This window comes from Fringilla coelebs (assembly GCF_963513975.1).
Source record: "Fringilla coelebs genome assembly, chromosome: Z".
NCBI classification, from domain to species: domain Eukaryota; kingdom Metazoa; phylum Chordata; class Aves; order Passeriformes; family Fringillidae; genus Fringilla; species Fringilla coelebs.
In genome coordinates this window covers 33,678,868-33,694,513 of record NC_140031.1, presented here as the reverse complement: position 1 = coordinate 33,694,513, position 15,646 = coordinate 33,678,868, and the positions used below count along the sequence as shown (strand labels likewise).

The window sequence follows — 15,646 nt, the reverse complement described above, 5'->3', positions numbered from 1 at the left end:
ATTAGGTGAAACAGTCAGGTTTGGGAAAGCATTAGGTAGGAATAGGGATAATGCAACTGATTGTTAGTTTTCTGAACAGTTTTATGGTCAAGCCAGCAGTTTGCTTCATTAAGTTTCTGGATACTTGGCAGGATTTGTGTGGCTTTGGGAGTAAAATACTGCCTATCACATCCCTCACCAGCAGTGTTTATGATTACTTTACAAAATAGGCAACAGGCATTCTCCAGTCCCATGGAGAGACATCCGTTTCTATTTCTCTGTCTTCTGTGGGTGATTAACTCCAGTGGTCTCAGAAACAAGTATAAACAAACATATTCCCAACCTGGAAAACAAGAACACTGGTACTTTTATGCAGTTTGGTGAGGCTGAACCTGCAATTTCCGCACTGCTCATAAAACTCTGGTCTGCATGTCAATCAATTTTTATTTCCAAGCTTACATCTCAGCAGTTTCTCAGGAGCTGAGGGAGGATTTGGGGTTCTGTTGCAATTCAGGGAAGGTATAAAAAGACATAAACCATTCCCACAGAATTTATTGTCAACAGCAAGGAAAACTGCTGCTAATGAGCATGTTTCATATTTCACCAAATCTCTTTTGGTTTCTTTCTTATGACTCAGCTGGCAGCTCAGAAAACATTTGCCTGCAAAGAAGAATAGGAATATATTTTAAAAGACAATTAAACAGAAACTTGCAATATGCCCAAGACACAGCAAAGAGTGGTGAATCTGGCCACATCTTATTGGGTTGTTTAGTACCTCTACTTGCCTCAGCTTAGACTGTCTTTTTTTTTAATACAAGTCCCAAATCACTGTTGAATGAGTGAATGTCTGTTGAATAAGGAAAGTTGTACTAAATATCTCTTGAGATGCTCACTACTTTTAAGTGTTTGTATACTGAAACATAACACATCCACATTGGAAATAAGGGAGAGGAGGGAGTAACACCAGGAAAAACATGGAAAAACATGTTTACACAACTCAGCTAAGGTGACACTGAATTGCAGAAGCAGGACAGTTTTATATTGGAGGGAGCATAACACTACACTGACTCTCTGGACAAGCTCAAGACGTACTCTTCTTTGCACCAAAGGGTGTCAAAAAAAAAAAAAAAAAAGACTTTGTGAGGGGCAAAGTCAGAGAATCATTTATCTTGGAAATGATCTTTACTATCATCATGTCCAATCATTAAACCTGCAATGCCAAGTCCACCATAAAACCATGCCCCTAAGCACCACATCTACACATCTTTTAAATATGTCCAAGGATGATGACTAAATCACTTCCCTGGGCCAACTGTTCCAATGCTTGACAATCCTTTCCATGATTAATTTTTCCCTAACAGCCAATCTAAACTTCTCCTGGTGCCGCTTGAGGCTGATTCATCTTGTCACTTGGAAGAAGAGGCTGACCCCCAGCTTACTCCAACCTCCTTTCAGGCAACTGTAGAGAGTGGTAAGGTCTCCAGGACCCCATTTTCTCTAAGGTAAACAACCTCAGCTTCCTCAGGCACTTCTCATGGGACTTGTATTCCAGCCCCTTCACCAGCTTCTCTGTCCTTCTTCTTTCTTGTAGTGAGGGGTCAGAAATTGGACACAGTAGTTGAGATGTGCCAGAGGAAGACCTAGGTTTAGCTAGAAGTGTTTCAAGATGTCCTGTCTCATTTGTGTATAGCAGTAAGTGAGAACCAGGGGATTACAAGGGCAGAGAGTTACAATTCCAAAGCAGCGACAAGCTAGCAAACTCCAAAAAGAGGAAGAACTCAGCCCCTTCATGACCACGAGATCTGATGAGATGTGCCCATTTTACAAAATATATTTTCACCTGCTAAGGGAATTCTTTGCAGCTGCAGCTGTAGCTACAGTCCTGCCTGTATTGATTTTCAAGCAACAAAAGAACTCAGAATAAAATAATGAAATAGCTGCTAAACTTAGCTTCTTGTCTGCTATATTGTTGGGGCAAACTGCTATGAAGCCAAAAAAGAAATGATCCTGCAGGTCTTGGGTGACAAAATTTCCATGCACTCAGTGCTCAGAACAAGCGTGAAATTTATAACCAACATAGGGTGGGACCCAAGACATTGCAAGCTGTGAATTCCCTTTCTACCTTGTACTGTCAAAGTTTTCCACTCATATTGCTACAAAATGCCAGCTGTCTGGATTTAGCACTCAGAAACTCCCTTTTAGCCACAACTCCTCCCAACAGGCACCAGAGAAGCTGCAGTAGTGTGATGACCCACACAAAGAACTCTTCCAGCACATCTTAAATGCACGTAAGATACTTCCACACCAGACAGACGAACCGTGGAGGGCAGTCTCTTCTGTTGCACGCCAGGGGCTGCAGAGATGGCTTGGGTGTCTCTCTGCAGTAGGATGTGTTGACTTCAGCCCCATCCAGTAAGCACCTCAGCTGGGGCAGCTGCAGCCCTCTGTGGCCGCAGGAAGCCGAACAAGCCGTCAGTTTGTCCACTGACCACCGGTACTCTGCCAGGAAGCGTGGGAGAGGCATGTTAACACTAGAAAACTGACAGCAGGGGCTTAATTAGAAGAGAGAGCTGAAGATGCTCTCCAGGATGAAATACAGGGATATAGAGAAAAGGAGATACCTACCCCTGCAAGGCACTTGATCCAGACCCCTGACTACCTGTGGTGTAACAAACCCATTTTTTTGGTGCTTAGATGCATTAGGCATGGAAACTTAATAACATAGTATGGCAGGTAAGTGAAGCCAGATACCAGTGAGCATCTGTATTTTTAAAGGTGTGTTACTTAATGAAGATATGGTTAGCTGTTTTTCCCAGCAGCACTATATCTTTTACCAGATAGTTCACACAGATCATTTGTCCAGAAGATAAATGTGGGAATAGCAACACACAAAATTTTATAGCAAAATTGAAGGAAGAGTTAAATTCTTCACCTCTCCATCACTGACAATTGGAACAATGAAAGCTGCATGTTCTGTTCCACCCCAGATGCACCACAGTGTATTTGTGGCTTCATCACCTTTGTCTTTTTTCTAGGAGATCACTAACAAAAACAGTTCCAGAACTTTTACAAGTGAAGGGTTTTCAAGGAAGAAGAGTCTGTGAGACACTGACCATGTATTAATAGAGGGGCTTATGTTTTAAGAGGTTTACATTCTGCCACCTCTGTCTTGAATTTCTGGACAAGCAAATTGTCCAGACTCAGTGTAAGCATAGCTTGAATCAGGAAGGTGTGTTTTGTGCTCAGCAGGGCAGAAATATCTGGTGTCATTTTGGTAAAGTAAAACCTAAGACACTGTAAGGCACCCAGTAGTCCTGCAGGTCTATGTCCATGGCAAGAAATCATTAAGACATCTTTTTCCTGATACGCATGGTGATGATTTCAGAGGGGAGAAATTCAGGATGAGAAAGGCAGTGCAGGGAAGGGCATGGCAAGAGCTTTCCAGGGTGAAATGACTGAAACTGATGACTTACCTTGTATAGCCAGGGTCACTACTTGTGTGAGTGAGCCAGCCTCATTCTGAGCAAGGCAGCTGAATTCACCATCAGTGAAATCACTGACATTGAGTACATGAAGAATCCGTCCTGCTGCCAGGAGTTGATGTTGCAGACTGAGAGGCTCACCAGAATAAAGCCAGGTGATGTTTGGGGTTGGATGTCCATCGACAGCACAACCTAAAAAACAGGTGCATGAGAAAAACCTGTTGATAACTAAGCCAGGTATATGCATTGAAGTGGTCAAAATTAGGAGAAATAGTTGATTCCATCCCATTTTCTTCTCACTTCCTCATAATGATAAAAAGTAATTCTGTAATAAGGAATACCTTCTCATCATCCAGAATAAAATCCAAAGGACAGATAATCTGCAAATTGGAAAAATCTATGATTAGTTTGGAATTATTTATATCAGACCTTCTAAGGTTCCCACTATTTTTGATTATCCTCATTTTGGAATTGAAGGAGGTAGGATATGGGAGTTATAAACCTGGCATTAACTCAAGGAACATTCTTGAACATGCAATACAAACACAACTTGGTCTCCAAATTTGCTACATAAGCCACAGGACCACCTTCTTCTTTCTCTTACTTTTAAAACATTTTAAAATGTTACTTATTGTTTCTGTTATATTAAAAGTCAGGGACCATTCTTGAACATGCAATACAAACACAACTTGGTCTCCAAATTTGCTACATAAGCCACAGGACCACCTTCTTCTTTCTCTTTCTTTTAAAACATTTTAAAATGTTATTTATTGTTTCTGTTATATTAAAAGTCAGAAATTTTTGTTACACACACACAAAAAAAAAAAAAAAAAAAAAAATCTGTTGGAAAACCAAAGAAATAAAATTGAGCCTTTACAGGTTTGGTTGGGCTGTGGTTTGTTTGTTTGGTTTTTTTCTTTTTTCATCATGGCAGAAACAGCAACTGAAAAAACCCTGATGCTCTAAAGCATTGTGTCAGATTTATGGATCAGCAGCACAGACGATTAAATTTAAATTCTGAGTGAGTTCTTTGTTGACCTGAAGGAAGTGTATCTACAAGACACTTTTTACTGTGGTTCTCATACCAGCTGAACGAGTTTCATGATAAATTGCAGGAAATTTGTAAGATTGGTATTAACTTGGGAAAGCCAGCTAAGTTGTTTTGCCTATTTGCTGGGGAAAAAATTAAGAACTAGGTGATTTCCATAGCATAACCCATCGCCACCAATTGCAGGGGTGGGGAAGCAGAAATGCTGTATGTGAGGGATGGCATATTTCACTAGGACTGCTTCTGGTTTAGGCTTGTCCTGCACTGACATGAAAGGTCTCTAAGTTTCTGTAAATGCAATATATTCTGATGGTTAGTGGTTATACTGAAGCTTTGTATATTTCTTTATATTACTATGTATGTGCCTGAATGACTATATTGTATACAAAATCCCTCCTGAAAGAACTGTCCTGTATAAACAAACGTAACATATATGCATCAACCTTCACATGAGTATTGTTGAAAAGGAATGGATAAAAAAAGGAAGAGTATGAATTTAAAGTACTGAAAACAGAAGACTCTTCTAAGATGAAGGAAGAATCCATCACCTGATATTTCAATACTGCCATCTCCATGTAATTTGATTACTATTTACTATTCACTGAGACAAATGAAGATATGAATGTGAAGTCTCTGTAGCTGCACTACACAATTAACAGATTCTACAACATGACATTTTTGTTACTGCTCTTCCTTCTGTTCTTGTTGGTCCACCTGAAGAAACTTTAACTAACATATACTGGGCAAGTAAAGTTCCTACAACAAAATACCATTGTCATTTATCTGCTCAGGAAGGTTGAAGAGTTTGATTTTCAAACATCATTAAGACCAAATCCTCGACTTAAGGAACTTGTTACTTCATCTAGGAAGCCTTGTGACCCTTTTGCATTTGGTTATACCTGTAAACTAACACTATGGGACTGGGCTGCTGTCATCTTTAGTTTTGTGCTTTTTGCCATTAATCATACCTCCAACTGCACTACTCCTATGACAGAAGATACTCTCTTGCCCAGCAAAACTGAAGTCCTCTTGCTTATGAAGCAGAAGGTGGAAAAATCACACAAGATGGAAAATGCCAGCGGTGACCTGTGGAGTGCCCCAGCCATTTTCAGGCTGAGGGATAGATCCAGAAACTGGGGAGAAACCACTGCCACTGAGGAGGATAAATACTGGGGCTCTCACTGATGCAGTGACTACAGGAGTCTTTGCTAGTCCCCTGTTGCTGTCAAACCCCGTCTGTATGCACAGTGGGAAAGGGTGTGGCCTGGATACTGGTGCCTTTTGGGACTCATTCACTCTGTGAAACTGGTTATTTCAGAGAGCAAGGGCTCCCTGGGAAAAGACAGACTCACGCACAGCAGACTGCAGTCACAATGACAAAGTTGTATGTGGAGAGAAGGAATGTAAGAAAATAGTGCAGCAGGTAGTCTCACACCTGAGGAGTTGCTGCAGAACCAATTACTAAAGATTAGAAACAGGCCCAGATCTTAACAAGCCATACCTGTATCCAATAAGAGCAAGTGCTACAAAAGAGCAGGTTGGCTAATTGAGTAGAGAGCTGGCATTTGCTGGCTGTGAAGAAGAGGAGTCAGATGACTGCTGCAAGGACCAGGGACAGGCAGCGCACAGAGGAGCTGTGGTATGAAGAAACCTCAATGAGGTATGAGGCCCTGGAGATATGAAATCACTTGCACTATAATGATGCTAGAATTCCTGTTAAGATGATAGTTGTACTGGAAATGAACTAGTAAATGCAAATAAATGTTTAAAAATAAGGAAAAAGGGGGAATAAAAAGGCAGAAGGATAGAGTGCAAACTGCCCACAGTGATTTCACCTCTTTCCTTTTTTTTACTTGCATTTATAAGGGTAAAGAGTCTGCTATTTGTTTTAATTTCTTTGGCAAGGTCTAATGCAGTTTTATCCTCGGCAGTTATCTCTGCCCAGCACTCCCTTCCTTACAACAAAGACATAGCATTCTCTGCTGCTCATTCCCTTTCCTCTCTTAAGCTCTCTATTTATTCCTGATGTTTCATTTATTTCCCACTTTTGTGCTGAAAAATAACTCAGGCAGTTTCCAAGATACTAACTTTCGAGTAAATGAGTGACATGAAAGGTTTCATCCTTATAGTTTAAAGGCCGCCTAAGTAAAAACAATGAAAGACAAAGAAATATAGAGGAAATGGACAAACTTAAAAAGTGGCTCTATGGCTTTTGACTCTTTTGACTAGATTATTCACATTTTTTTGTAGCTTACTTGTCCTTTAAGATTAGTGTAGTGATTTCCACAGATCAGCATATAGCCATGACAATTAAAACAGGCATGCTGTGAGACCAGTTTTATTGTTAGTATTTGCAAGAGTCTGCAGAGTATAAATGCAGAAAGCAGAAAGGTCAGCCTGATGCTACACACAGATGAGATGAACCTGAATTCAGCATGCAGATGGTCCTGGTTCATGCTGTTTTTCTTTAAAAAAATATTGTTAGGAAAAACAATACTGTCTTCTTAGCACTGACTATTTTACTAGTCTTACATAGTATTTCTTCTTCCAAAATGTATATAAAAAATATTAGCTAAAGGAACAGCCAGTAATCAGTAATATGGGGGAAAACTCCCCAAAGCTATTGCCTAGATATGCACTACCAGTGAGTAATTATTACTCAACAGTAAAACTTTACTAATACTTATCACTCACATTTCACAAGTGACATCTCCTATACACATCCCATGTGTATGGATTCATAGGCTGTGGGATAATATTTTGTGCATAGTAAGTGAGAGCTAGAGTACAATAAAATCGCACGTTCCATCAATATCTCCTTATCTTCCAGGAATAATTTTAATATAATTTAATGTAGATGACTAATACTTTCTATTTCCCCGGTCCCTGTGGACATTGACTGTTTTATCCTTTCAAAGCTCAAACCCCATCCCTATAATGACTAAGGAGGAATAGCTATCTTTGTTTCCAGACAGCACAGCTATTGCAGAGCTTTCGAGTGTTGGAACCCTTGGGAGGATGATCAGGGAACACATTTCTGGGACTGCTTTGAGCAGTCAAAATTCTGGCATGAGAGGGCCTTTCTCCTTCAGTCATCAAGCAGAGAAAGAAAATATTGCCTTCATCCTCCTGTCCAAAGATTACTGGGACTCTGAATTCATTCAAAGCCAGGATGAGCCATTGATGTGCAAAAGCTGGAGGCAGAAACACAAATCTAATAGAAACAGCATCTTCTAATAGGGAAAATGTTAATATTTCAAGGATAACAAGGGCGTATTTGGGAAGGGAAGACTGATGTTACAACAACTCTAACAGTTTCTCAAGAGAAAGGAATAAAGGCAAACTCCAGGCCAAATTCAGCTCCCTGTTACACCTTTGCAACAGTTTCTGAATGACTGTAGCTGCAAAAAGGATCTGGGCTAATATGCTGAGACTAGGGGGACAAAATACAAACCATTCACCACTTTTGCACTTTCAGACCTGATTAAAACAAGTGCAAAGGCTGTTGATCTTAGGATTCCTTTTCTTTTTGGCAGCCTGATACAGTATAGAAAACAATGGTAAAAATGTCAAGTGAATTTTGCAAGTACTACATACATTTGAAAATGTAAATTTAAAAAAAATAGAGCACTGCCTTTAAAATAGGTGTCTATTCTTAAAAAATAGATTATTTTCATGTCTTCATATTTGTGTAACAAATAATTCTCTAATTTACTGTTAACAGGATGATTAGCACCAGGAAATGTTTCTCATATTTATTAAAAATGGAATCTGAGGGAAGATTTCAGTCCACGATCAGGGTTTCTTTGATTTTGTATTTCTGTGTTATTTTACTGAACTCTAACAGAAAAGAGTTGTAGACCAGAATAAATGGTATTAAAGCAATAAATGTAATGCTGCTACAGGACTTGAAACATGACAGTATTTCCACTCTGAGGTCTACATTTAAGGAAATAAAGTATGCTTTCCAAATAGAAACCAGATTAAGGATGAAGTGAGGAACAAAATGCTTTGAACAAACTATGGAGAAGCCACATACCAATCTGAATAGATACAAGTTGGGTGCTGAACTATTATGTTGTGGCTGACACTGTGTTACTGTGTTCACACTGTGTAGGTGATTACTGGCAGTGACAAACAGTTACCCAGTTTCCTGTCAGGGATTATTTTCTCCTTAGCTGACTGAAATGATAAATGCACGTTAAATGGAGTGGAGTTAAAATTCAATTCCATCCTGTATCTAACAGAAGGATGAAAAATTGAAGGGATGCATTCCACTTTTAAATCAACTGAAGGTAGGTAAGATCATGTCTGAAAGTCACATGTATGTAATACCTGTTTTGCTGAAGAAGCAAAACTAAGAGACATCTTTGTAGTTTCTCTTATGGGGAAAGATCTTTCAATATACTATTAAGTGACAGACACTTAACTGTCTGCTATTATGCATTGCTTTCACACACTGAATGAAATAAAATTTATAAAAAGCAATGGAATCTAAAAATAAAGCCAAAAGAAAGAATAAATGTTTTTACAAATACAACTGATAATTTTTTTAAGGCAGTGCAAATAACATTAATATATGGTAGCCAAGGAAAACCATATATTTAGGAATTTTTGAAATAAGCAAATTGAGTTGATAACAGTAGCACTTAAAAAAAAAAAGGCATTCAAAATAACTATTTATGGCTCCAAAGGTACAGTTGAAACATACTACAATAAACATATGACATGGTTTTTAACAGTTCTCAAAACACCTCAACTGGTTACCCAATGTAACACATGCCACACATGTTGGCATTATTATATATCACTTACACAGCATTGCAAATATACATGGTATTCAACAAAAATTGAGTCAGGCTCATTCCCAGCCCCACAGTGGCTGTAAAAAATGTTCCCCAATACACAGACTCATGGTGGGGCCATTAAAAAGCAAGGGAATTTTCAAGCTCAGGTAATTAATATTGTTTCCTAAAACTTCATCGGACAACAGAAATCCTACACACCAAGAATCATTATATTAATTATAATTATATATTAATTGTATTAATAAGGACTGTTCTGAATACAATCTGCAACAGCAAATCAAAAATCAAAGCCTACAGTAACGGATACAGCATCCTTAAATGACCACCTAAGCTAACTTTGATAGTTCTTAGTTCTGTCATTAACTTACTAGGTTCATGACAAAACAGAAAAGGAGTTAAACTGTAAACTTCTACCCCACCACTGCCACAGCTCCAGGTTAACTGTCCATTTGAGAGAAAAATGGCAGTCAGATGAGACCCATGGAACAAGCACCGAGTAACAGCACAGCACAAGGAGTTCAACAAAACACAGAGCAAGAGCTGGCACATAATGCAATTATCACATAATGCAATTATCATGTTGCAAATGTCAGTGCTGCTGTAGAAGTTTTTCTTTATTTCAAAACCCAATATAAACTTGGTACATTTTGAAACAGCATCTGAGGTGGCAGTTGGAAAATAAAAAATGCAGAGCAGAAGAGGTGGAGGGCGGATGGTTTAGGACAGCCAGTGATGGTGCTCCAGAGAGGCTGTAATTTCTGTCCTTCTGAGAGATGTGAGGACTATCACAGAGGGAGAGGTTGCTTCAAAACTTGTAACTGACAAGTCCTTTAGTCAACGTGTCAGAAATCCCATAGCGTTTCAGACTCCCTTAACGCTTACTCTAGAATAATTCTCAAATTTTGCAAGAGTCTAAAAGATCTTTTATGTGAAGGAAGCTGGCAGAATGGGAGGTCTCCATATCAGGATACCCTCAGCAAGTCTGATACTCCTATTTAGCCACAATGACTTTTCTCAGTGGAACTCTGAATTACTTTCATTAGAAAAAAATCTAGGTCAGTGATTCAGGTAAAAGCTTAGAGACAAAAGTTCAAGGGCTGCAACTCTTACAACAAACTCAAAATTCAACAGATGCTGCCCCAAAGGCCAGTGACATTATTTTATATGGAAGCATTTTTGACCACTACTATAGATCAGTGGTTGTCAGATTAGATCATTCATGGCACAAAACAGCAGGCAGGAAAAAACTCAAAGGAGCAGATTGCCTAGAGGACATCACTCTTTTGACCTTGTGTTCAGAGCTTGGCAGTGGCTGGACTAGTGTCTAATTGCCTGAAAAACAAACACTGTTTTAATGTAGTCAAAATGTTCAACCATTCAGAGTTATCATCACGTAATTTTTAACCCAAAATGTACACAGTGTGCAAAAGAAAAGCCACACATTTCAATGCAATCCTACAGCGTAGTCTGAGATAGTCTGCTGTACTCTGATGTACAAGGAAGATGCTGCAACACTCTATGAACTTTATACAATATTTAGGATGTAATCCATGTGATAGTATGGGATCAGGCAATTAAATGCAAAGCTAATGGCACACTCTTGATCTTAATTTTAATTCTAGTCTTTACAGAAAGGTCATGTACCTACCTGGGAATTCTCACACATACAGTGACAAAGCAGACTTTTCACTGAGACAAAAATTGAAAGGAACAGATAACACAATTAAAAGGACAGGCTATCCCATGAATGTACCTGGAACTTTATCCTCATCACAAGAGACATAATGTTAATATCAAATAAAGTTGCTAAAAAATATTCTTAGAACTTATTTTCCAACATGATGGCCAATTTATTACAAAGAATGAGGAGGGAAAAAAAATTACATAGTGCAAAATAACTTCTCAGATGTTAATGATTTTATCTGAATCCTAATGCACAACTTCTGCAGCTGTCTTTTTCCTTAAGGGGAGCACAGATGCCAGTTTAGCTGTAATTACTCAAAAATTTTCTTTTTGCTAGCTTTGTGCAGATTGCAGATTATTCCGCATTTCTGCTTCAAATTTTAATTCAACAATAATTCCCAAATATAAGGAAATTAAAAACAGGCTCATGGTAGAGATGGGAAGAACAAAGTGGAATTAGAAGAAAACATACTTTCAAGAAGATACACCCTTGCTCTTGAGTATATCAGCAAACACTGAACAAACTCCTGCTGATGAGATCAGCTGTGTTCATTGGGATAATTGATTGCTTTTCACACTGATTTCTGAACAAGTGTCAGTCCTGTGGGAGCCAGATGTTATGGTACAGTACTTAGCAAGCAATTGCAGCATTGACTTATCTGGCTCTGCTTGAAAGAGTTTGATCCTGACATTAGTCTGTCTATCTGACCTGGTTCTTCTCCTAAAGTAGTCAGCTGTACATTTGGCTCACTAGAATGAACCCAAGAACATGCAAAAACCTCTAGCTTGATTTTTCTGTCTGCTGTCAGATCTAGATAACCCTTAAACCTACTGGCAAGTACTAGTCAGAGGCTTGATGAGATTCCCTCTGAAATAATAAAAAAACAACCTGACACCCACCCTGAACTTTGGGATTTGGCTCCAAGGCAGTTGGATCTCTTAAATAAGTAATTTATTCAAACTCAGAAGGCTGGCCGTTGCAAGTAAGGTGACTCTTTTTTGATTCTCCTTTCTGGGTGGTCTTCTGGAAACCTAAGCAATTCTACTGGAAAATGATTGGGATATGCCACTGCCAGTAAAAGAAAAATGAAAACCAGGAAATTTGGTAGAGAGAAATCCTTTGTGTCTTTTAAGTGAAAAAGTTTTTGTTATCACTTTGTCTTAAGAAGAGCTGCATTTCAAATATTGATATTTGCAGAACAAGACTTTGTTGTGCAGCTGGTCATCTTCTGAAACAGTAGTGAACTTGGCAGCAAAGATGCTCTAGTTCTGTGGTCATTTGGGATAATATATCAAACCAGAAAGAAACCTGCTTTTTAGGACTATGTTTGCACTGCTGACAGTAAAATCATGTTCTAATGTTCTAATTTGTGAAGTGAGTAAATATGGAAGTAATCAAGGAGAACATAATAAATATGGTGCAGTAGTATTTCCTTTTTTTTTTTTTTTACAGTTGAGTGTACTTTGCTGGTCATAGAAAAATAAACTTTGTGATCTAACTTCATCCTCCCTTACAAGTAAGGAGGGATGTGAACCAGACTTCATATAATTGCCTAGGCTTTTCCCCATTTATTCATATTATCAGATTCCCAAAAATACCATTTTTCTTCTGCCTTCTTTACTTCAGTATGAAATTTTATAGAGAGTACTACATGTTCATAATTCTAGAAGTATTAATTTCTGGAACTTCTTCCAATGTTCCTGCAAAAACTCTCACTTAAATGTAACTAATGTATAAATGTCAAAGTCATTAAAGCTTCATCTTTCCCTGTACAAACAACTACAACACGTTCAGTATTGTTCAGTGCTGAAACAAGGACATATTTTAGAATTATATTTTGTGTCTCTTGCCAAGTCTGCTGATTATTGGTCTCTAATAATAATACAATGTATACGAGAAGTTGCAGTGAATCTCCACGAGGATTTGTAAGATTCTCAGTTTCCCACTGAATTATATTCAAATACAGGAAATAACAAGCTTGAACCCAAATGAAAACACATATTCTTGATAGGCCCAAAGCCTTTTCTGCAGGAGTATTCAAAGTCAGGAACACTGGATCCTACAAGCTTGGTTTCTGCCACTGTTTGCATTTACAACGCTGAAGACTCATGGGAATGTGTCGGAGGACTTGTGTAAAAAAAATTAATTGATACTTGTAGCTAGCATTGATAAACTATTGAAAATACATGAGCTTAGGATGTTTCTATAATTCCAAAAGATAACACCATGAAGTAATCAGAATTGACAGAGGTTAAATGGTCATGAATATTTTTAAAATCCAAAAATTCTTACCAACAAAATATTTTTATGTGGTGAAAGGAGTTGTGTTCTTATAATATTTTCATCACCAACATTCAGGAAAAATGTAATCAAAATTTAAAAAGTCCCAAAGACAGAATCATTAATAAGATTAAGATCTAATGTGAAAACTTTCCAGAGAAATGTAAATTTGTGTCACTTCAGAAATCAACTGTGTTTTATCTTATGTATAATGTGAAGTATTTTTGTGTGTCTGCCACGAACCAAGAACATCAGAATGTGCATGACAGTCTGTGGCTCATCACTGATTGTAAATTTGCAATACCATAAAACCCAGAAATATTTCCAAGCTCGTGGGTGTTCTAGCTCTGCTTTGGAGATAGTCCTGTCCTTCAGGTGTGTGATCTGCAGATAACAGACAGGTGACTACTACACAACCTGACAATGAATGGGAGGACTGCAGTACTCTGCACATTTTTAACATTTGTGAAGGAGCAGGGTAAGCATCCATCTGTGCAAGCCACCATCTACATCATGCTCTTCAACTGGATGATGAGTTGGGCCTAGAAAGCTGGCTGGAACCTCAAAACTTTAGAAGCAAAAGGAGTATATAAGATAAGAATACTGCTCACTCTGTTGGGCAAGGCATGGGTCTTTTAATAGACAGTTTCTCTGCTTTTATTGTGAAGGCACATAAATGACTTCTCAATGACTCTTGCAATGAGAAGGAAAACCTCCAAACCAGGTATCTGTGTGTTATGACACTGATCTTCTGCAACCCCCTGAAATTTAAGTGGAAAAAACCCACAGGAGATTATTCCAGGCAGCAAGTTAATAATTTTACATGATTGAAATGATGGTAGAAGCATTGCACAAATCCACATTGTAAAAGACAGTGTATATAATGTATAATAACCTGGAAGTTTCTATTTATCTACTTGCAGATCAATTTATAAATTTTTTTTATATTTGATACAGATGTTAATTTCCAAACAAGTTTTCATCTGCAGTTTTAGATTTCTATTGCTGTATTAATATTTGCTGTTTGCATTTTTTTTAACCCCCCAAGTCATGAAACCAGTGGTTAATGAAGTTTTGACTGCCATATTTCTTTAACTCTGGCAAACCCACGCATGACTTTATCCAGGTTTCTAACATAATTTTTCACCTTTGTTGTCTTTAACTCCAGTAAAATAAAATGTTCACCCAAAGCTTACTTATCACTCCTTTTCTTCACATTTCACTCTGTTCCTTTGCATATATCCTATTTTCCTTCACTACTCAACAATTCCTCATATGCCTAGTTTTCCAAATATATGTCTAATTAAATACCTTTTGAGTCCTAAGAGATACTGGTGCTTAACAGTAGCACAGACAAGGGATCTCATACATAGCAATTTATATACCCAAAGTTCTTATATGGGATATCCAGAGACTGTAGAGCCAATATCTCCACATAATAAATGATGAAAGACTTAACAGGATTAAAGTTGATTGGGTGGGTAGTAGAATGGAAAGAATCAATGGACAATTTTCTAATTGACTGGATAGCCCATTCCATGATGATGTTTTGTTTAAAAAAAAAATCTCAGAAGATTTTCCTAGGTTTGAATAATAACAAGGCTCAAATTCAAACCAGTGAAATTCCAGTGAAGTTGAGGGAACTGCCTCAAGAATTAAACTGGTTTGCTATTTTGCAATTACAATCCATGGAATTTCCTTACCCATGAAGCGAAACAGCAGGGAACAGAGCGACATGGCCAAATGAAATTTATCTGGATGTGGTTGTATACAGGCAGTGCAGAAAACCCTTTGTCATTCAATTACTTCTCTTAAACAATAAAAGCTGCCTGAAACTCCTAAAGTCCTCTTTTTGGAAATCTGAGAGGAAATGGATGAAACAGGAGTATGACCCAGTCTTAAATCAGTGAGCACTATAAAACCATACTCAAAATGATTTATTCAATGCTAGTAAATACCTATGATATTTTCCCCAATGAGGACTATTTCAATGCAGTTTTTGTGCAAGCAGAAATGTAATCCAGAGCTAAAAGCCATTGCAAATGTATGCAGATGTATGCAGATACTTAGAAAAGTAAACCAGACAAAACTAAAAGCATAAATAGAACGTCTCTATTGTGAAAATAAAATCTTGGAATTGCTATTAAATATGAGGAAAGAATGCTTTGGAAAGTGCAGAGATGCATTAACACTCAGGACATCACATCTGCAGAACTCCTGCTAAAAGTTTCAGATCCCTATCTCTATAAGGAGAAAAGATAGTTCTGAAGCTGAAGGGCTTGACAAGTTTTCATGGTATGCAGTAATGTGTTCATTAGGGAAGCAGTTTGCCTATCTGAGCCTGACAATTAATAGAGTTTCAAAG

The 15,646-nt window shown here is 38.0% G+C and overlaps 1 protein-coding gene across 1 annotated transcript in view; it reads right to left on the bottom strand.

Annotated features, from left to right (window-relative positions):
* ADAMTSL1 (ADAMTS like 1) overlaps window positions 1–15,646 on the bottom strand; it is a gene marked incomplete at its 5' end in the record, with an annotated part of 172,714 nt that overhangs the window by 5,965 nt on the left and 151,103 nt on the right. The window contains 2 exons of the mRNA XM_084225837.1: window positions 2,298–2,478; window positions 3,453–3,653. Coding sequence (XP_084081963.1) covers window positions 2,298–2,478; window positions 3,453–3,653 — 382 coding nt within the window. The remainder of the gene's footprint in view (window positions 1–2,297; window positions 2,479–3,452; window positions 3,654–15,646) is intronic.